Source organism: Tauraco erythrolophus, chromosome 1 (genome assembly GCF_009769465.1).
Source record: "Tauraco erythrolophus isolate bTauEry1 chromosome 1, bTauEry1.pri, whole genome shotgun sequence".
NCBI lineage: Eukaryota > Metazoa > Chordata > Aves > Musophagiformes > Musophagidae > Tauraco > Tauraco erythrolophus.
In genome coordinates this window covers 134,072,911-134,095,699 of record NC_141465.1, presented here as the reverse complement: position 1 = coordinate 134,095,699, position 22,789 = coordinate 134,072,911, and the positions used below count along the sequence as shown (strand labels likewise).

Sequence of the window (22,789 nt, the reverse complement as noted above, 5' to 3'; positions counted from 1 at the left end):
CTTCAGTACTCTCCTTCGGAGTGCAATGACTGAAAAGTCTGCCAGAGTTCAAAAGCAGAGAACCAGACCACAGAGTAAGTCAGAAATAAATGCATATTGTGATGGAGAATACTACAGAAACATTGTCAAATAAATAAAAATTCCCCAATGATTCAAATGAAGGGATAGCTATATATTTTTGCTTGTCTTTCTAACTAGAAAAACCAGAATGGATAACAACCCACATTGTTGTTGTTATCTACCCCACACAATCTTTTGTGAATTCATCTTGCCCAGTTTTAAAGCCAGTTGCATGTCTGACTTCTGTTTCTATCGCGGTTACAAATCTCCTCGTGTCCAGCATGCATGTGATGAGAAAAGAAACAACCATCACTATTTTTAATTCTTTATTTCAAGTCAACTGTAATCGAATATTATACAAATTGCTTGGGTTTTCATACTGCTCCCAATTTGTGCTCCTGGTGTGCAATGGGATATTTAATGGTTATTTCTTTAGTTTCTGAACTACTGCAATTTTAAACTTTGACTTATTTTTCTGTTAAGAACTTCTAATCTTAAAATGGTTAACCATGATAACAAAAGACAGATCAGAGCCCTAAAAACTTCCTTACTGTATAAACTGAACCTTCAAAAGTCCAAAAAGCTAAATTGCATCAAGCAGGCTAGAATCCTCCTCATTGTTTATAACCAGTATTGTCCTTCTGAATCAGTTTCCTACTCTTCCAGACCTCAATCTTGAAAGTCTAAATCTTGGGAGGATGATCTATATATGAAAAGAATAAAAAGACAGGCCTGTATAAGAAAAAAAAAAACACTGATTTTGATAATGTTTTGACAAATAAAGTATTTTATCATTGCCATCACTAAAATCAATGTTGCTTTGAAGGCTTTATATCACCATGAAAAATGTTAAATACACCTCTACTTGATGCTACAAGCAATTATACACAACCTGCAGAAGGCAGGTTATCCCTCATGATAGATTTATACATTATGTGCATGAGAGGTTTGTGCTTAGATTGGAGTTTTTTAGCTTACAGAAGGGGAGGTGAGGAGAGACAAGATGTGGAAAAAGAGGTTTGTGTGTTTATATGTGGGTATAAAAAATTCTGCTGACCAGCAGGGTATAAGCACTGTGTACAGTCCTCAAGGTCTGCCCGAAGCTTGCCAAGCCTTTGGTTCTTTTTCTGAAACATAAAAAACACACCATGTTATCAGGCCTTTACTTGTGAGTTCTATTCTTTTCCCATGTGTTTCAAGTCTTTCCATTTTTAGACTCTACTTGCCTTTGGATATCAACTCGGCTTGAAGAGCACTTCGCATATTACGGATGTAAGTATAGTATGCGTAGTAAGCTCTGAGGAAACTAAGTAAGGCACCAGATGAGAGAAAACCCCCGTGTAGTAGGCAGTGCTATAAAAAACCTCCCTCCTCCCTGCCCACCACTACGAGCAGCACTTGCTTCTTCGTTTAAAAACGCGCAGCCAGCGCGCTGCCTCGCTTACAAACCCTCCCCGCAGCCTGCGAGGAGAAACACAGAGGGGAAACCACCCCGGTGCCACCCAACCGGCCCGGGGGGAGCGTTTCACCCGACCAGCGGGTGAGGAGAGCGCAGCGGCGCCCAGGCCTTGATGGCGCCCAGGCCTTGATGGCGCCCGTCCTGCCCCCTCTCCGCAGGGCCGCCGCACGGACCCTCCGAGCCAAACCCGCCGCCAGCCGCCACATTCCCCCACACTTTCCCTCAATCTGCCTTCTTCACCTCAGCGTTTCGCTCCCCTCCCAGTTTCCCCCCCGCAGACGACGGCGCGGCGCGGCCTTCCCCCGCCTGACGGCCGCCGGCCGTCGCCATGGCAACCCGCGGGGCCCGCGCTCCCGCCGCGGCGGCTCCTCCCCGGGCGGGCGGGCCCAGCGCAGTCCCCGCCCGCTGCAACCGCTGAAACCGCGCCGGGCCCGGCGGCCTTCTCCCTTCTTCGCTTTCCCTTTTCTCCGCTCCGGCCTGAAGCGAGCGCCGCGATGGCTCCGGCCGCCGACCGGGAGGGTTACTGGGGCCCGCCGACCTCCACCCTGGAGTGGTGCGAGGAGAACTACGCCGTCTCCTACTACATCGCCGAGTTCTGTGAGTGGCCGCCCCGGCCCTGGGGGCCGCGTCCCGCTGCTGCCTCAAGTCACCCCCCTGCTCCCGCCCGCCGTGCCCTCACCCCGCCAGCTAGGCCCTGCGGGCCCCTCTCCTCCTCGGCCCCTCTTTCCTGAGGGGCGCGAATGGCGGGATAACGGGGCCGCTGCGCCTTAGCCAGCCCCGGCGGGTGGAAATGGGTGTTTTCCTGTGCCCTTCCGCGCCAAAGCTGTGTCTTAAGGAGAAGGTGCTGCAGCCCCCTCTCTCCCTGTGCCCCAGTGTGTTGCTTGGGTCCCCCCCTCGTCCCAAATCTGTTCTTTCGGCCAGTCCGGGGCGATGGTAGGGCAGGAGGGTGGCCAGGGGCTTGGGTGGGGGGTGGCCGAAGTGGGGCGACCGGGTGAGGCGCATCTCAGGGGTTTGGCACTGGAGTAGGGTGGTTTTGTGGCACTGGGTGGCTGAAGAGGGGAGCTTTGGCTGAAATGGTGCGTGGGGTGCCGTGCTGTGAAGGCACATGGGTCTGCAGCTCTGCTTGTCTTGAGAGAAGACGGGAACATCTGCCCAAGCACGGCCGGTCAAACCCAGCAAAACCCTTTGGCGGGAGCAGAGAGGGAGAAGGTAGCTTTGTACAGACAGGACATCTTCATCCAGGAGAGATGCTTTCGCCCAGCTGGTCTTTGGTGGGTGTTGGCCATCATCAGGTTGCTGTGTTGCAGGTGGTGGGAGTTGGGATAACTCCAAAGGTTGCTCTGTTTCAGCTGGTGGTTTGTTAGGATAGCTTGGAGCAACGGCAAGAGAGCAGGCTGTTGTTTTGTCCTCAAAACTCTCTTATTCAGAGGCAGTCGGGAATTTAGGTATGTTCAAATGTGCTTTGACTACAGGGTCGGCCAGCAGGTGCTTGAGAAGGGAGTATATTGGAGCAGGTAAAGGACCGAACCCTCTGTCACTGATGTTTTGCTGAAAAAATAAATATCTTTATGTCCTGGGCAGTGACTTTAAAAAGGGTGTAGTAGTTGTAGTTATGTGCTGCCACCTGACAGACACCCTGTCCTACAAAAAGCTTTCACAGGTATAAGTGGCCACTTTTGAAGCATTAAGAGCCTAGGAAAATAGTCCTGAAGTGAACAGGCACACCTGCCCTGAAGTGCTTGGAGTGGGCAAACCGAGGAGGCCCTTTGCATAGCTGGGATGCTTCAGCAGTGCTTTGGAAGAGCTTGGCATGCAGGAGATGGATGGTTCTGGGTGTCCATGCCAGGCTGTGACTCCTGGTTACAAACACTGACATGGGTGAAGGACCAAAATGAAGAGTTGTGAAAGAGGTTTCAGAATGTGGGAATGGGAAGGAGTACAGGATCTGAATAACAGTAGCACAGGCAGCATAAAAACTCAGGAAAAAGGAAGTTGGTGTGTAGATTTATGGCTGAGAAGAGGCAGGCCGGCTGAAGAGGGAACAAAATTAAATACTCTCAAAACAGGACAAACTTAGAAGTTTTTAAATAGAACGAGTCTTTTTGCAGAGTATGTATTTTTGTGTTTTCCTCGTGGTAGAAAGTAATTTGTGAGATAATCCTCATAGGGAAGAGGAAGCTCTGTTGCTTCACCCATGTAAAAATAAATTTGACTAGCATGTAAATTTCTGAAATAATCTCTGTATTGTTGGCTTTGTGAACTGATACTTTTCATCTGCTTCTAGATTATGCAGGAGAAGGAAGATGAGGATGAGATTAATGGTGGGAGGTGGAAAGGTGTGTGTTTTGAGGAAAAAGGGGCTAATTACAAAAGGTCTGGTCTCTCCTTACAGTTTTGGTGTTTGGGATCAGAGTTTGTTGGTCTATCAGTTGCACTGAAAAAAATGTGTATAAGGACTGTGCTGTAAATTAAAGCATTGAAATAGTCCAAGTTTAAAAAGCAAAACAGTAAATAAGCCCACTTTATTTTAGAGTTAGCTTAACAGTAGATAATTTCAGCAGAGATGTCAAGAAGGTTTAGATTTTCTTTATCAATAATTCTGTAACTGCGCTTTTAGAGAAAATAATCTTTTTTTTTTTTTTTGATGATACAAAACCACTGCATTTAAATCTCAGCCAGCAAAAGTTGGTTGGCGATGCATCTTTCAGAAAACAACTAAGGGGTCTTTCCCAACTTTCTCTAAAATCCTTCATGTGAAGCTAATTACTTTGGAAGATCAGAGAGATGTTACCCTCAAATCTAGTTGCTTTAGCAGAAGAGCTGAGAGTGTATTTGAGGTCTCTGTGGCCCAGAGGTGGTCTTTCAGTTGCTGTGCCTATATGGCCTCCTTATTCTGTCAAAAATTCAAATTCAGAGACCAAACAAACCAGGAAGGACAAATATATTTTTCTCATCTCTCCGAGTTCTCACTGTGGTCATTTTTGATGTTGCTAATACTGTTTTTAAAACTCATGCACGGCCTATTTTAAGTGTTGCCTTATGGAAGAGTGAAAATCAATTTCTGACTTCTCACTGTCTTAGTACCACTCAGTTAAGCTCATGGTATTTGAAAATTTTGCATTAAATGTTTGTTACAAATAATTTGTAAGAAACTGTTGGAGGCCTGAAGCTTGAAGGACACTGGTAGGTCCAAATCAAATATTATGCCTTCCTTAGGTTGCAGGCTGGAGAGCCAAACTGAAAGCTTGTTGTGCAAATTATGTCTTTGTGTCATTTAGCAGTTTGTTTTTAATATGCTAATTTTAGTTCAAATTGCTACATTGTGTTCCAGAAGCCCACATGCAGTTATTTGCCATTCACTTCTTAAAGAACTGCTCTAAATTATGGCAGCTAATCAGTTGTGGGTATTCAGAGATGTGAAGGTGAGGCAGGGTGTTTTTGTAGCAATTCATATTTGCCTTCTCTTGATGTACCCCAGACACAATGACCTGTATTCAAAGATTCATTTTTTTAATAATGAAAAATGCTTTTTCTTGCCTTTCTGAGCGTGTACCTAGCCCGTTTTCATCCCTCGTGGAGGTGGATGACTAACTGCTCTGTGTCCTTCTGTAGAATATTAAACCAATTGAAATGGAAAAACAGTTGAAAAGAATTATTCTGGCAGCTTAACGATGTTAAACCCTAAAATGACTCTCATATCCCTCACTGATCAAATCTATTGTATAGTGTAATAATACCTTCTTTGGGGTTTCTCAGGAGTTTGGGATTGACTCCTGTGTGCTAGAGGGCAAGCACTAGAGATGCGTTTTTTTTTTTTTAATAAAAAATCTTTTCCAGCTCCCAGTGCTTGGATGCTGAATTACCCAAGCTTTTGTACACCAACTTCAGAAAAATAATAATAATAATAAAAGAGAAAAACAGCATGCCCCCACCCAAGCAAACAGAACAAGGTCAAATGTGAGTGCTGTTGTTTGACACTAAGTGTTTAAATGTCACAGTTTTCTCCTTATTTTAGAAAGCTTGATGTTCCAGGCCAGTTTAGCCAATGTAGTTTTCAATTTTGGGGTCTGTTTTGGTGTGAATGCCTGTGTGGCAAGTGCCTTACCCTTCTTGTGTAAGAAGGGTTTGTCCTGTAGACTGTGGAGAGTGGATGTACTAATCTTCACACATTTCCTATGCTGAAAACATGGAGAGGAGCATCAACTCAAACAAATACTTAAAATTCAGAGGAGCCCTGTGTGGTACCTGAGGGTTTATAATTCTCAGTCAGGAGAATGATGGGGGCGAATTTGTTGTTGGTATCAACTTGGTGCTGTGTTTCAGTTTGGATCAAACTTGAGTGATGTTTCCAGCTATGTGAAATACTGCCTTGGGCTGTCATTGTCCATGAGTAACATGCGTCATCTACGACATGACTGCTTTTGAGATAATATATCCTCATGTTGGCATTTACAGCAGCAAGCATCTGGAATATAGCTTCGGGCTTCTCGAGGAGTTTGTGAAATCATTTCTTTCTTGGCTCCTGCTCCCGTCTCAGTACGTTCTGCTAACTTCATATAAGAAAAGATGTTGTTTTATTATCAGAGTTAATATCCATTGCTTTTTGTTTTCCTTAGAGATCTGGTGCACAAATATTTGTATCTGTGCTTTTCTTAAGGGACCCTTATTTGGAAAAATAAACAGATCATGAGAATCTGCTCATGTTTCTAGCCACTTTTGCTGCTCTTCCTTAAATCTGTCCTGTTTTCGTTTCAGACGAGATAAGGGATTGAGATGTCTGTTACCTGTGTTGTTAGATGTGAGATGTCTAGGCTGCCATCAAAGCGTTCTCTACGTTTTCAACAGTGACACAAAAATACTGGGGATTTTCTTAAGCTTTGCTCAAAAAAGACAGCTGTCAAAGATGCTCAGGTCTCTGTTTTGCATGGGGATCATTACTTTTGAACTTAACAACTCGCAAAATTCACTTAAACTTAGAATAATGGCATTAATATTGAATTTCCACTGCCACATATGTACTGTCACCTGTTCCTCTTCGGCGTCCTGCTGTGTTTTGCCTCCTTTGCCAGAGGCTCTGGAAAGCAGCCAGAGACTGTCGGGATAGGTACTAGCCATGTAAGTTGAAAAAAGGATAATAAAGCCAACTCCTCTGTCCTTTCCATAATGAAGTGGCAGGTGAAGGAAGAATCATCAGGATTAATTGGGTGTGATCAGCCCAGCTGCCTGGCTGTGGCTGAATTATTTAAAGACATCAAGACACAGATGAGGTCTTGAGTGCGATTTAAGAGAAGACAATGTCACAGCCTCAGACTTTTTAAGACTAAAAGGGATTTCAGTGGGTAACTTTAATGACCTAATTGCAGGAAGCCACATCACAGGCTTCATCTTTAAATTTATCAGGCTTTTTGAGGGAGCTTCCTCAATTTAGGGGGCAGTATGGATGAAAAGGTAGACTGTAGGGTGACTGTGAAGTCAAGTGGAGCGTACAGTGCTCAGCTGTGGGATGCTTTTTAAGGTGACCACTTCTAGCTTGCTTTTTGTGCCGTGGACAGGAAGTTGGTAGAGGAGTTCCTTCCTTCAAAGAATCATGTAGTGGAAGTAAACTCATAAGCTGATCTCTGCTGTCATGCTGTCTTATTTCTTTAATGATGTGATTTTTGAGTCAACGGCAAATACTGTTGCATTGATTTATTTCCCTTCCCAGGTTGTAAATGTATGACTTAAGCCTGAAGAAAATCTTGTGGCACTCTTTTGATGCATTTTACCGCAATTAATGATCTATATATATTTTAAATTCTTCCTTTTTTTTTTTCTAAGTTTCTTTGCCACTTTGTAATCCATGATGCAACTCTACCTTTCATCTCATGACATCATAATTTTCTATTTTCACAAGAGCTTTCATAGAAAGACAGCGTCAAAGGCTTTTGGAAAGTCTATGTTTGTTCAGTCAACAGTTCTCATTTGTCCATCACATTGTGGATATCCTTAAAACTTGACAGAGGCCGTGGTAATGGACTACATGTGTGTTTATCTGTTAATACTTGTGTGGTTATTAAGTGACAATAAAAATCTTAAATATGGCTTAACAAAGCGTTTGATTACTCTCTGATTAGTGCTTCGTATTTGGTACTTGTACAGCTGGCAGTTGGACGTCTGCCACTCCAAATGGTAACAGAGCAGTGGTGTTTGTACAATTTGATTTTGCTTATGTGCAAACTAAGGCAGAGGGGCTTGTGAACTGCATGATACGAATTTGCAGAATATATATTTGTAGCTAGAAATAGGAAGATTAAAGTAAATTATGGTAAAGGAACACTGCTGACTTAAATGCTTTTAAATGAGCCTTTAGTCACAGGTAAAAAATGGCTGTTGTCATAATTGAAAGACAAATATTTTTAGTCTGGGCTTTGTTGTGTCTTTTTGTGTGTGTGAAACTTCTGTTTATGTCATGCGTTTTCCATATTTGCTGGAGCCTTTCACAGCTCAGTGGGGAAGACTGTTTTTAAACAAAAGAAAGATTTAATAATCGCTGGAGAAATGCTGAGAGGAACTTTGGGAGTTGTCTCTAGTCTCAACAGCTCAGCAGTATATGGTCATTTTATCTTGCAACGTGTGCGAGTGCTAACACACTTGGTTTTTCCTCTGACTATCTCAAAAGCCTAGAGGGTCACAGAAAGGTTCATGGATCACGAAAGGTTAAGAAAATGCAAATAGGTACTTTTAATCCAAAATATGTATCAAAAAATGAAATTTATAATGCTAGAAGAGAACCTACTTACAAGTAGTTATCAGGGAAAAGCTACCTAGCTTTGATTGCTTTGAGTTTTCTAGATGTGGGGCTCTTTACACCTGCCTCATTAATTACAACCATTTTTTGGGCTGTTAGCAGAGAAGCTGAGCTGCTGCACGAATTAAAGGTGCTTGGTTATTCTGTGGTTGTGGAAGTACTACAAAGAAGGAAGGAGGATATCAGGAAGAGAGAAATTTCTAGAGAATCATAGGATGGTCTGGGTTGGAAGGGACCTTAAAGATCATCTAGTTCCAACCCCTTTCCCGTGGGCAGGGTCACCTTCCACTAGATCAGGTTGCTCAAAGCCTCATCCAGCCTGGCATTGAACACTTCCAGAGATGGGGCATCCAAAACTTCACTGGGCAACCTAGCCTTATTGAACTTCATGAGGTTCACACAGGTGCACCTTTTGAGCCTGTCAAGTTCTTTCTGGATGGCATCCCTTCCCTCCAGTGTGTAGACTGCACCGCAAAGCTTAGTGTCATCCGTAAACTTGCTGAGGTTGCACTCCATCTCATTGTCCATGTCACCAACAAGGTGTTAAATAGCACTGGACCCGATACTGACCCCTGAGGAATGCCACTTGTCACTGGTCTCCACTCCACTCAAAGATCCTTGAATGTGTTATGCTACGGAAATAGGCATTTCCTGTCATGATGATTTCAGCTCCATCGATCTAAAGCCAGACATTTGTGGTTTTGTGAACTGGAAGTCCTCTTCAGTGAATTTTAGTTGTCTTTACATATGAAGGTATGTAAAGATTCATTTAGCCTAACATGAACTCAGGGTCATCCTTGAGATCTGCCATTTGTTCAGGGAAGTGGTGCGTTCCTCCACATATATAATTGACTAGATACAGAACAAGATCTTACTAGTGGAAACCACTGATACTTCCAGCTTATCATTACTAGCTTTCAACTTTGCATATTTAAATATAAATTTAAATGACATAGAATCATAGAGTGATCTGGGTTGGAAGGGACCTTAAAGATCATCTAGTTCCAACCCCTTTTGGGGTTATTAGATCAAAAAAATGTTATAGATCAAAAAAAAAAAAAAGAGCAGCACTGCTTTAGTGTCAATCTTTTACCATTAATTGATCTGAATATCCCGATAGGCAAGCTCTGGGTAGGGTCTCAGTGGTTTTGCAGGGCACCATTTAGAATTTAAGGTTTTGGGCAAAGACCCTTTTGGACACTTGAAAATGCAGCTGTAAAATACAGAATCCTGAAGCGTCTCACCAGGGTATTTTTTCTATCTGTTTTTAAAAATTCAACTCCTTGAAGAAATATGCTGCATAGGCACTGCGATCAGTCACTGAAAAACAGATGTTTTCTAAGTGATCAGTGCAGTCAGCATCTGCAGGATCGTTATTTCCTTTACAGTTTGGGAGTTTGGGAGGCAGAAGGAGCCCTCTTTGTCAATCCTGGTGGGGAGATGCACCCTTTGTGCCCTCCCCAAGCCTTGCAAGCTTCCTCTCCAGTTCTTTGCCTTTCCAGCAACTGGTGACTCAACCTGCCCTCCACGTTGCAGAGCTTTCCTGAGGGAAATTCCAAACTTTATTTCAAAATCGAGATTAGTATCCAGCAACGTATCTGTTTCCCAGCTGTGTTCTGGGGCTTTATTTTATTTTATTTAGTTTTGCGTATTCCTTGGTTCCTTTGGACTTGTTTTCCGAATCCACTGTCCTTGGAGTGACCCTGGAATGATGTGTGCAGAGTGTGTGTGTCTCTTAAAGAATGTCCAGCTAGCTTTGTGAGCAAGAGGGTATTTTCCCTTCTTCCCTTGCAGCCTCATCCAGGTGCCGTTGCCCTGATTCTCCTCTCTAACCAGAGGAGCTGGAGAATGGGGCAAGAGTGTGGCTGGTTCAACCACACAAGGTTCGGGATGTTAGTTTGAGACTTGACTTTTAGGTTTGAGGAGAAGGCAAGGGTCAGTCGTCTTTAGTCAGGAAAGCAGACAAGCAGAATTGGAGAAGGATGTGGTGTCAGTGGTGAGCTGAACATCTGCCTCTGCCTAACAGGAAAGGTGAGTGAAGCCAGGGCAGTGTACATAACTCACACCAGCCATGCTTCTCCCTCTTTTTTTTCCTTCACATCTGCTTTTCTGTGAGTCATGGGTGCATGGCACTGGACACCAGAGTATGTTTTGTATGAATTCCAACTAGTAGGATTTCAAAGTATCAGCTTTATGGTCATAAAACATGACCCTGGCAGCTCTCCGATTTGTGAAGTGCTTTAATGAGCTCATTATTTGCAGCGGAAGCTCAAGATGCTACTGTCCCGTAGGCTGGATTTTTAGGAACTGCTAATTCCAGTTGGATTAAGATTTTCACTTGGACAAGATCCAGCATCTAGGAATCAGATGTAGTATTAGATCAAAGAAGTCATCCTGTAGAGCTGTGTAGCATAGTTGAGCATTAAAAATAGTCTGGACACTGACAGTCTTGGGACACAGAATTTCTGTATTACATTGGTCATTTGTTCATCAGGTTTTCTACATCTTCCCTGGTCAACACCAGTTGTTTATTCAGGCAGAGACCTGATTCCCAACTGGAAAGCGTGCTACTATGATCCTACAATGAGGAAACCCAGGGATACCTAAAAATTACTTAGATGTCTTTGAGAAACAGGATCTGCAAATCTGATTTGCTCTGAAATCAAATGGGTCACCTACAACAGGGAGCTAAAATGACCCAAAGAACTGATTTTATTGTCGTAGAGTGGAATTCACATTTCTCCCAGGTAAAATAGGTGTCTTTCTCCTCTGCAAGTACTTAACAAGGTTTGCTGGGTAAGAAAGGGTATGGTTGTGGGATTCTTCATCTAGATTTGATTGTTCTCGAAGGGAGTTTCCAGTGCTCTCCTCCTGCCAGACACTGCCCGGTCTAGTTGCAGCCCCAGACTGCAGCGGGCAAGCTGCTGAGCCTGCTCCGTGGGTGAGCACGCTCAGGAGGAGAGCTGCAGGGTGTATTTCTACAGATGTACCCTGCATTCCTTCCACAGGATACAGATTTTTTTTTTTTTTCAGGTTTTAAGTCTTGTAAATGTAAGGGGAAAAAAAAATTACAAAATATATAAACTCAGAGTAGCTCCAGGTGATATTTTGCTCATTAATGAAAACGGATGCCTTCATATTTGTTATTTATTTTTTTTCCCCTTTGAGTTTTTCTCTTTTTTCCAGGTCCTTTTCACAGTTAGGGAAATAGCCCATATGACCAGAGACAACTAACTGGATGCAATGTGCTGACCAGCCTGTGAGTAAATAGCCTGAAAAACTGGAAAAGCAAAACATTTTTCTTTTTTTTTTTTTCAATTTAAGAACAGAAATTTAGAAAGAAAGTTAGCATTGCACTTTTCATGTGCCCTGTGCCTGCAGATCTGGCGTCTCAGATGGGCACAGTTCAGTGCCATCTCTGGAGAGCTGCAGCTGGCAGCGTGGAAGTTCATGGCTTTCTTTACAAGTAGCAGAGTGAAACCCAGATGAGTGTGGCCAGTTTATATTGCCCGTGCCTCTTTCGAGGTGGTGAGTGCAGTCTAATAACTGAATTGTGTAGATCATAGAATCACAGAATGGTTTGGGTTGGAAGGGACCTCGAAGATGATCTAGTTCCAACCCCCCTGCCATGGGCAGGGACACCCTCCACTACACCAGGTTGCCCAAAGCCCCATCCAACCTGGCCTTGAACACTTCCAGGGATGGGGCAGCCACAGCTTCTCTGGGCAACCTGTTCCAGTGCGTCACCACCCTCTGAGTGAAAAATTTCTTCCTTAAGAAGGAAGGCTTAGATGCCTTGGAAAGCTGCAGAGAAGTGCACCGTGGTAGTGAAATCATGCAGCAGATGTTGTTTTCGTTCACTTAAACAAACTGCTATGGCTTTGTGATCCGTGATATCACAGTTGCTTTTCACTCAGAGGTTTGGGGGTTGTTGGCTGTTAAATCCTTCCAGGCCCAAGTTTTATATTCCCGTGAGACCCATCAGAATGTAATCTTCAGCACAGTGTCTAACATCAGCACAGTTCTCAAATGTTAAAACTCTTGAGCCCAGCCCAATTTAATTTTTCTTGTCTTCTTCTTCTTTCTCTGTTCTGTAGGCTGCAGAGAAATATTTTACAGCTATTTCCTTTTCTTAAACACATTGCTGTCCAAGTTCTTAATTTCTTTTTTCCTGCCTTTAAACTCTTCCATGCAGTTTATTTCCACGTGGCTTTTGTCTTAACTTTTTCTGTTTCTGCTTTATGGTACTTTTTCTACGTTTGCCTCAAATCTGCCCTCTGAAAGTTCCCTCTGCCATTCTTTGGGTCACCATTTGTGCTTGGAACTTGGTTGATTTTTCCGTTCAGTTTTCGACCTTTTCTTAATACAGTGAAATTGACTTCTGCCCAAATGCTTGCCACTCACCCTATGAACTGTTATTTTATAGGTACTATATTAAATTCTATTTCTAACAAAAATACGGTGTTTAAAGCTCAAACCTTCAATCCATTGTAAATCTCTCCTGTATTTGGTTTAGATTGTGAAATGCATAAGATTTGGACTTTGATCTTACTGTCTTTGTGGAGAGGAATCTTCATTTTCTCTCTAGTTAAATAGCTTTTGCCAAGGTTTGTGGGCGGACAGGCAACTGCTGATTTCTTTTTTTCTTTTAATTTTTCAAGTAAGAACAAGAAAGTTGTCTTGAAATGACAGTTGGACAGTGACTAAAGAATAGAATTGGAGTTAGAAGTTGCAGACCTGGAGCAGCAACCTTTGAGTCTTGGGTTAGTGAATTAATTGGGTACTGTTTGAAAGTTCTTGCCGGAGGTTGTCATATTAATTGGCAAAGGTTATGAAGACTTTAGAGAAAAGAAGTGCCTACATAAAAGAGAGGTTGGCTATTTAGAGTGAAGAAGAAGAGTCCGAGTCCTTTCTGAGATCAGGTGCCTTTCTTTTATCACGTGTTCCAGGTAGCCTTAGGATTTTTCATTTAAGGCAGTCCTGCCAAAACCCATAGTTAGTTACAGATGGGATTTTCTATTTGTACTGCTGCTAAGAGAGGGAATGTCACCAGTGTTCAAATGGTTGCTGTATATCTGAACCAGGCTGTGGTTACTGACTAGTTTTTTTATCCCTACATGCTCTGTTTTACATTTGTCACATGTGAGTCTTTAATCATCCTGGACACCCAGGGGAAAATCACAGAATCATAGAATGGTTTGGGTTGGAAGGGACCTCAAAGATCATCTAGTTCCAACCCCCCTGCCATGGGCAGGGACACCGCCACTACACCAGGTTGCCCAAAGCCTCATCCAACCTGGCCTTGAACACTTCCAGGGATGGGGCACGCTGATAGCAAGAAAGGCAGGAAAGCAAAAGGATTTGGATTTCAAAGAAAGGCTACTCAAACTAAATCTGACACCAGCATAGAAAAAGAAAGGTGAACTGGAAGGAGTTAAGTATTATGAAAATTAAATGGATGATTGCTGTAACTGACTTCTAGCAGTGGCTCAAGGGTAAGTTTTTCCCATCTTAGTAGTTTCCTTCCAGTCTGACGTCATTAGCCTATTCTAAAATAACATTTAAAATACGTTTTATTTTGTTTTCCTGTAAAGGCTATAATAGCAGCAAATCTGCCCTTCAGCAACGAGATTATTACATGTAATATTCCAACTTTACATCATCTCAGCCTAATCTCTTTAGACTTTGATTGCATTTTCCAGCTGTAAGCACTTGCTTTCAGTGAGCTTTCTAGATTGATATTTCAAATGATCTGCCTATGTCAACTGCTTTTACTTTAAATTTACTTGCAAATCCTTCCAGGTGTACTTCAAAGCAATTGGTCTGCTTACTATCATCTTAGGTGCATGTTTATCAGGGAAATGGTGCTTTCTTTTCCCTCAGGCTTCCCATACTCTAGGAAAGCAACGTTAAAATATGACAGGATGGCATATCAGCTAATTGCAATGCAAGTTTATTCCTTGTAGTCCAGTTAATTGTGAATATCTTGGATTGGGAATAAAAAGTCCTGTAAAGGAGCTGTGTACTAACTATGGTATTTGTCCAGGCTGCTTCCTGCAGTCACAAAAAATGGCCAAGGATAGATTCTAGCACTTTTCTTACATCCTTACATACTGTTATTTTTCATGTAATGGTCCCTTACAAACCCAAAAAATGTTTATTAATGCTTCAGAATGCCCTGCACTTGTGACAAGCCTAGGGGCGATGGACATAGAGCCACAGTAAGATAATTAGCAAAACTGGCTTCAAAGGTGAGAAACATGTATTTTTGATTTAGCTGTTGTAGCTATCTTTGTTCTGGCCTATCACCTGAGAATATTTCCCCTTGCAATTGCTTTCATAATTATCTGTTAAATTTCACAGTCAGTCCTCCATATTTTGTAATCTGACCTAGTAACTAGTAATCCTCTTCTGAGGAACAGCCTCTCCTGCAGACCTACACTCATGAAAGGCTTCAAGACAGATCTGTCTGGAAAAAAAAAACCAACAACCAACCAGTCATCCTTCCTCACAAAAAAAAAAAAATCCAGGTTCTGGGTCTTCAGATACTTTTTCTTCATTTGTGATAGCCTCTAACAATATCAGGAGGTGGAGGAGGACTCTTACGTTAAATATAAGAATAGATAACAAAAACATTGGTTTTGGAAAGTACCCGGTTCTTACTCTGGTGTCCTTTCTACTTTAAAGTTTTATTTGTGAGAGGTGTTGCGGTGAACTCATTTTTACTGTGGCAGGTAAGGGTGGTCTAGTGGCTGGAGGAACACTTTGGTGTTTGAAAGACATGGCTTGAGTCTTCTGCAGGTTTCTTTGTGACTCAGGCACCCTCTTCTTGCGAGGATATTGACAATAAGTACACAGAAGAGTGGGGTTGCTGAGACACTGCAGTAATGGAGACTAAATAGAATAACCAATAAGTTTTAGATTTGAGGGGAAGAGCAAAAACTTCTTAATCCAGCAGTGAATGTTTCACCATCTAAGTTTAAATCTGCTTTATGGAGGCAAATGTTGGATTTCTGGCATTGCAAGGGTATCGGTTTCTTATAAAGAAACGTGGAGCTTTAAAATTTGGATTTGTGTAGTATTACCTTTCACTCGTCTATTTTTAGTATAACATGCATAAGAAGCAAGGTCAGCGTTAGTGCAGTCTCCTCTTAGTTTTTAATTTTCTAGTTTCTTTACTGCACAGTAGCAAAGCACTTTGCAGAGAGGTGAGGGTAAAGAAAAGGACAGCTTAATTGTAACCTAGGGCAATCCAGAAGCAGTTTAATAATAAGTGCTTTTGTAAGAGGTGCATACCAGAGAGAGGCTTGTGCATTAGAAAATACACCCACACTTTGCAGGTTTGAACTGAGCTTTCTTGTGTGTGCTCTGATAGTCAAGAGCTTTTTCTTCTAATTATCTTTTGATTGTTTTGAAGAACTCAAATGTAACACAAAATCCTGTAATGAGAGTAAAGCCACCTACAAAAATATTAGCTGAACTAGTATGATGAATGCCAAGGGAATGAATTCTGCCCCTGGAATATAAAGTGTGTGAGGCTGTAAATCGGAACATATCACTTGACACGGCATGTTGGAACCGCTCATAAATGAGCACTGGGAATAAAAATCAAATTGTGTTGTTAATAATTAATCTTTTTTTCCTCCTAAAATTACCTTATTACCCCTCCCCAATCCAGTAAATCACTGAAAAGGTTTACCTGTTCAGTTTTTGTTTGGAAGGATATCAGCATACGTTTACATATCCTGGAGAAATGGAGACCCAACAAAGGAGAAGCAGCCTAGAAGATAGAATCACAGAATAGTTTGGGTTGGAAGGGACCTCAGAGATCATCTAGTTCCAACCCCCCTGCCATGGGCAGGGACACCCTCCACTACACCAGGTTGCCCAAAGCCTCATCCAACCTGGCCTTGAACATTTCCAGGGACGGGGCATAATCTGAAAGCACAGCCCTGCACATTGACTTTAAACACTGAAACCTCCCAGTTGACCACCAGCTCTGCAGCAGCAATGCTGCTTTTAGTTTTCTTGGCCTTTTCCCAGCCCTTTGGCTTACTGGAAGCAGCGCTGTGTTGCAGCTGGGGCTGAGACGCGTGCGACTGGAACTCAACGTGCTCACACTGGTGGGATGCATCTGTGCGGTGCTAGCACTGAGGAGGAGGCTGCCTTCCTGCCTCCTTTGCTTCCTTTCTTTGCTTGTGGTGGATTGTTTTCTTCCTGTATCTTGCAGTGTGTTGTCCGGTCTTGTTTGAAACTGTTCCAGGATTCATCTTCTTTCAGGAGATGTTGCTGCTGTCAAATAAACTTGATTTCCAGATGTTCTACCTAAACTTCCCTTTCCTTGTTTCATTCTGTTAATGCTGATCAAAATGCTGCTCTTTAGTAATACAAATAACTTTTTTTGAGTCCTTTCCCCATGTAAATCTGTTGGATTTCATGTTGCTTTCTTGTAGCTGCTGCCTGGCTGATGTTCAGGTAGCTGTTCTTTTCTTTCAAGATCATTCTTTTCCTTTGTAGTATTCCCAGTTGCTGTATCTGACCTCCCTCTCTCATTTGTCCCTTATAGTTTTTCTCATAATAGTATACCAGCATCTCTACAGAGCTAGAATAATGCAGCATTCCTTTAATGTACTCACTTTATCACATTTTTCTATGGAATTTTATCTACCTTTTATTATTCCTATGATCTATATTAACTTACTCTTTAGATTTCTGATTTTATTTTAAATACCTAGGGAGATCTAATAATCCCTCTAATAACCCATTAGTGTGAATTCCTATTTATCTGTACCCGTTTTTATAGTTCTTCAGGAAGCTTTCATACATAGCTTATACAGTTCAGTAATTGTTTCACTGTTTGTTTCCCTGAGTATTTTCTCCATTTTGTTATTAGAAATAACAAAATCTGACTAATCCAAGTTGCAGCTGAATCGACAGTTAATGTCCAGGTAAACAAAATCAAGACTTGCTTGGTATTTGGAAAGGAGAATTACAGGAGGTAAGAAACAGATCTTTTCACTTAAAAATACACACTCTAAACACCCCCTATCCATGTTTGTAATTTTTTTTTTCTTTAAATCATCGTTTGTCCTGTGCTCCAGCCTGGAGTAATGCTGTGTTGTGTTTCACTGAGTAACAGGAAGTTTATATTGATCCTTCATGCACATTAGCAAGTAGGGAGTTTAGTAATTACAAATTGGCAAAATTCCCGTTGGGATGACTCGGTTTTCTCCCCTTGAGGTCCTTCTGAACTATCAAATGGAGACAAGAGTTTGCATTTCCTGACACTCTGAAGTGCAGTTATTGTAGGCTTTGAAGTGGAAGGTATTAAAAATGTCTGGTGGAAGTGAAAATCTAATTTCTGTGCTGCCTCCTGGTGATAAGCCGTGAGCGAAAACAGCCCAGGATTGAAGTTAGTGGCCAAAACAACTGATTCTGTGTAGTCACTCATGACATATATGTGTTTGGAAACGTCAGCGATACAGACCTCCCTTGGGCTCTGGGTTAGTGATTATTGACTGATAATGTGTACCACACTGTATGGAAACTTGCTGGATTTTATCTGAATTAATTCCTCTGTTGCAGCTTACAGTGCTAGGTGAGCTATGAAGTACTTAGATCTTAGCACGGGCTCCCATGTTAGATTTGAATGAGTTTCTTATTCATACAAGGAAATACTCAAAATTCCTCCCCAGTCTCTAAGCTGGTAGGCTACCTGCTCCTCCAGTTCAAATCTAATTTCCATACAGGTTTTTATCTTTCATGATTTCACCTTGTCTGGTGCTGCTGGGCCACAGGACCTCTCTTTTTTACACCTTTCCTTTGCTGTTATTCTGTGTGTGTTGTGTTCATCTTTGGTTTCATATCCCTAGAGGTCCTGCCAAGGGAAGAATCTTTCCCTAAAAGAGAGTGCACCTAATGGTAGATGCTTATGCTCTAAAACGTGCCCGAATTGCATTTCTTTGCAATTTCTTTAAATTGGGTAAACGCTCTAATAATGAGCTTTAGTTGGCACCAGAGCTGCTTGAGATGATTCCAGAAACATAAGCCGTGAGATTGAACTCCTTACATCTGAAAGCATCTAGAAGGATGATTCAAGTTCTGCATGTGTCATGATGTCATCTGACAGGCTTTGGTTTTTATGATTATTTTTTATTTTCTTCATGCGATGACGGGGGAAAAAAAAAAAGCAACATGATCCAGGAGTGCACCCTAATTGACTGTGCAGAGCACCACGATACCTAGACAAGGAAATGGAAGTTTTCAGCCTCAAAATCTTGTTTGCTTGCTTGTTTGTTTATTTTACATAAAGGGACGCTTTGACTTTATTGCAACTTAAGTATCTGTTTCAGAAAATAGCAGCCACGTTTCTGTGTCGTGTTTTCACAGTGAGGTGCTGTTGTCGTTACGGGGAGGCTATGATGAATGTCGTGTTTGTTAGTCCTGATTTCAAATGAGATTTTTATATATAGTCAACTTTTTTAATTGCAAAAATTTTCTTCTTTGCTTTCTGAGGGTCGTTGGTTTTGAGTCTTGTAGAAACCTTAGCATCATGAAAAGTCCTGGTTTGTTTGACAGAGAAAGAGCATTGTAACATTTGGAAAGATCCTTGCAGTTGGTAAATCTTGCAGTCATTTTGTGTACAAACATAGGAGAAAGGATCTCTTAACACTGTGTAAATCACGTTGGTCACCTTGTCAAAAGCTGAAGATGATAATTTGCCTCTTTTTATAATAGCATTCTTCCTCCCTCGCTGAAAACATCTCCTATATTCTAACTCTGTGTTATATTCCTGATGTTTTTACATAGAATCATAGAATGGTTTGGGTTGGAAGGGACCTCAAAGATCATCTAGTTCCAACCCCCCTGCCATGGGCAGGGACACCCTCCACTACACCAGGTTGCCCAAAGCCTCATCCAACCTGGCCTTGAACACTTCCAGGGATGGGGCAGCCACAACTTCTCTGGGCAACCTGTTCCAGTGCCTCACCACCCTCTGAGTGAAGAATTTCTTCCTTATATCCAATCTAAATCCCCCCTCTTTCAGTTTAAAGCCATTGCCCCTTGTCCTGTCACTACACGCCCTTGTCAAAAGTCCCTCTCCAGCTTTCCTGTAGGCCCCCTTTAGGTACTGGAAAGCTGCTATAAGATCACTCCGGAGCCTTCTCTTCTCCAGACTGAACAGCCCCAACTCTCTCAGCCTGTCTCCATAGCAGAGGTGCTCCAGCCCTCGGATCATCTTTGTGACCTCCTCTGGACCCGCTCCAACAGCTCCATGTTCTTCTTGTGTTGGGGACCCCAGAGCTGAATGCAGCACTGCAGGGGGGGTCTCATGAGAGCAGAGCAGAGGGGCAGAATCACCTCCCTCGACCTGCTGCCCACGCTGCTTTGGATGCAGCCCAGGACACAGTTGGCTTTCTGGGCTGCCAGCGCACATTGCCGGCTCATGTTGAGCTTTTCATCCACCAGCACTCCCAAGTCCTTTTCCTCAGGGCTGCTCTCCATCCATTCTCCGCCCAGCCTGTACTTGTGCATGGGATTGCCCCGAACCACGTGCAGGACCTTGCACTTGGCCTTGTTGAACTTCATGAGGTTCTCACAGGCCCACCTCTCCAGCCCGTCAAGGTCCCTCTGGATGGCATCCCTTCCCTCCAGCGTGTCCACAACACCACACAACTTGATGTCGTCAGCAAACGTGCTGAGGGTGCACTCAATCCCACCGTCCAGGTCTCCAACAAAGATGTTAAATAGCACTGGTCCCAGTACTGACCTCTGAGGAACACCACTCGTCACAGGCCTCCATGTGGACATTGAACTGTTGACCACAAATTTTTGAGTGTGACCATCCATCCAATTCCTTATCCACCGAGTGGTCTATCCATCAAAACCATGTCTTTCCAGTTTACAGACAAGGACCTGGTGTAGTGGAGGGTTTCCCTGCCCATGGCAGGGGGTTAGGAACTCTGTGATCTTTGAGGTCCCTTCCAACTCTAACCATACTTTGATTCTATGATGTCGTGTGGGACAGTATCAAATGCTTTGGATGAGTCCAGGTAGATGATTCTAGTGTGTTCTACTATTGCCTTGCATGAAGACATTACTATTTCCCTGACTATAGCTGAAGTAAATTTGGAGGGTTTGGTGCCTGCCTTCCAGTGATGGCTTGTGGTCGGTCACCATGCAGTCTTAATTCACTTTTCTGCCTCTTCAAATAGATTAATCCTACGTTTGGAGTAAGGATTCATATTCATATTGAAAAGCATGTTCTTGGCCATCATATTTAATCCTCTTCCTGTCCTTTCAGGCTGCGAGTTCATTCATTTCATCCTCTGATAATCTAGTCCTCCTTTCTGTTGGCAGACATGCTGAAGATAAAATGCTGAGAAGTGGTCTTTGGTCACTAAGGAAAAATTAGATCACTCCCTGGGCCAGTATTCAAGGAATCCAGTACTGAAATATGAGAATCCTGTACAGAGTTAAGCCCTGGTCCATCCGTGTGCATTCATCTAATTTCTCATACACTGAATTTCTTACAGGCATAACCAATAATCCCTTCTTTAATTATTTTGCATACCTTCTGCCTTGTGCCTTAGTTGCAAATTCTCCAACATCTGGTTTTCCCAAGGAGGTCTGCTGCTTTCTTTTTCTTTTTTTAAAAAAAAAGAAAATCTGTTGAAAAAGAATAAGATTAGATTTCTTGACAATTTAGCTTTATTCCTGTTTTCCACTTCCATATCTGTTTCCTTCAAAACTTGTTTCACTTCCTTGTTTGTTACGAACTTTAGATTTATGAGTCTGTAGTTGTCACCTTTTTCTTCTTTTTTTTTTTGGTGTTGTGTGCTAATCTGTGTGCATATCCCACTGCTGTTTTTAAATGGAATTAGAAAAATCTCTTTTAATGAATTTATAAATTATTCTAGGTGAAGATAATCCTGTGAAGACTAGCTAGATTTTTATGAAATACACAATCCTAAGGACCTTGGGTTTGAAAGGGACCTTGTAGATTTTGCTCATGAAAGAAGTAATTTTGCTAGCAGCGAGCCAGAGGACTTCATTGTTCTCCTGCCCTCATTTTCCTTTTTAAAAAAAAATTGCAAAGCTTTCAATAAGTATAGAATCATAGAATGGTTTGGGTTGGAAGGGACCTCAAAGATCATCTAGTTCCAACCCCCCTGCCATGGGCAGGGACACCCTCCACTACACCAGGTTGCCCAAAGCCTCATCCAACCTGGCCTTGAACACTTGCAGGGATGGGGCAGCCACAACTTCTCTGGGCAACCTGTTTCAGTGCCCCACCACCTTCAGAGTGAAAAATGTCTTCCTTAGATCTGATCTAAATCTCCCCTCTTTCAGTTTAAAGCCATGTATGTTTTGCAAATAGGCTTGCCTAATCAATGCTATAAATGTCCTGAATAATATGGGCCAAAAGTGCAGAGGAGTGGCAGGAATTTACAGCTAGATTAGGTCTATGGTATTTCCTCTCTATGCAAGATGGTCTTAGACTAAACCCTCGTAAATTTTCAGTAATTTAACATAATTATAGCTTTACAGGAAGTGTTGAAGCCTTCGCTTTCCTGCAGAAGAATCTCTTTTCTACGTTCTTACATCCATTAGAAATTTGTTATCCTACTGCAACTCTCTTCTAAAGTCACGTGCCTTCCCAGTTGCGGATAAACATCACGGTATTTCTTTTGCCCGACGTTTTCGGATTTGGATTTTTGCCAGGTTTTTCACAGTTTCATAACGAAGTGACCTTGAACAGTGATATTTATATAATGTCTAATAACTTCTCTTGAAAATAGGCATAGATGGGAGCTGCTTTAGGAAGCTGGAATTTCGCTATCTAGACTACACCGCCTTTACGCTGCTTCTTGAGACTGGCTGACATCTTTGCGTGATTTGTGGGAGGACGTGGTAATGGTCAGCGTACCACACAATGCTGACTTTTAATGCATTTCTTCCAAACCTGATCTCTGCTGAAAGTGAATCATTGCCCATTGCGACACTGTGGGAATGTGGGAAAATGTTAACCATTCCGCAAAGAATTTAAGGATGAAAAAGGCCTTTTATGTTGGTGTAAACTTGTACGTCTTCATAGAGCTGTTTTCATTTCAACTGGACTTTTTGTGTGGAGGAACTTACTAAGATCTCTGGCACATCTCTGCTTTGCTTGTTGTAACTTGGTGAAATTCATGGTTGTGCAGGAGATGGTGTTAAATGAATAAGGAAGTGATTTCAAGATGATCTGATAAAAATCAGATCTGGTTTTTAGCTGGTCGAGCAGACTGGCTACTCTGTGAGAATTTAGAAGAGCTAACTTGGAGAAGTTAACTGGGTACACTTCTGCTTCGTGTGTTCTAAAGTAGCCTTTTTTCCATTTGAATTTTCTGTAAACCTGTAAAGTATGGTATTTTCATTCCTAGAGATGCTGTAATATTGGTTTTGATGCAGTTTTTGATTTTCTTTGGGATGAATCTTGAAGT

The 22,789-nt window shown here is 42.3% G+C and overlaps 1 protein-coding gene across 1 annotated transcript in view; it reads left to right on the top strand.

Annotated features, from left to right (window-relative positions):
• The first annotated feature begins 2,013 nt into the window (after positions 1–2,013).
• ACER3 (alkaline ceramidase 3) overlaps positions 2,014–22,789 on the top strand; it is a 59,917-nt gene continuing 39,141 nt past the window's right edge. The window contains exon 1 of the mRNA XM_086622242.1: positions 2,014–2,116. Coding sequence (XP_086478368.1) covers positions 2,014–2,116 — 103 coding nt within the window. The remainder of the gene's footprint in view (positions 2,117–22,789) is intronic.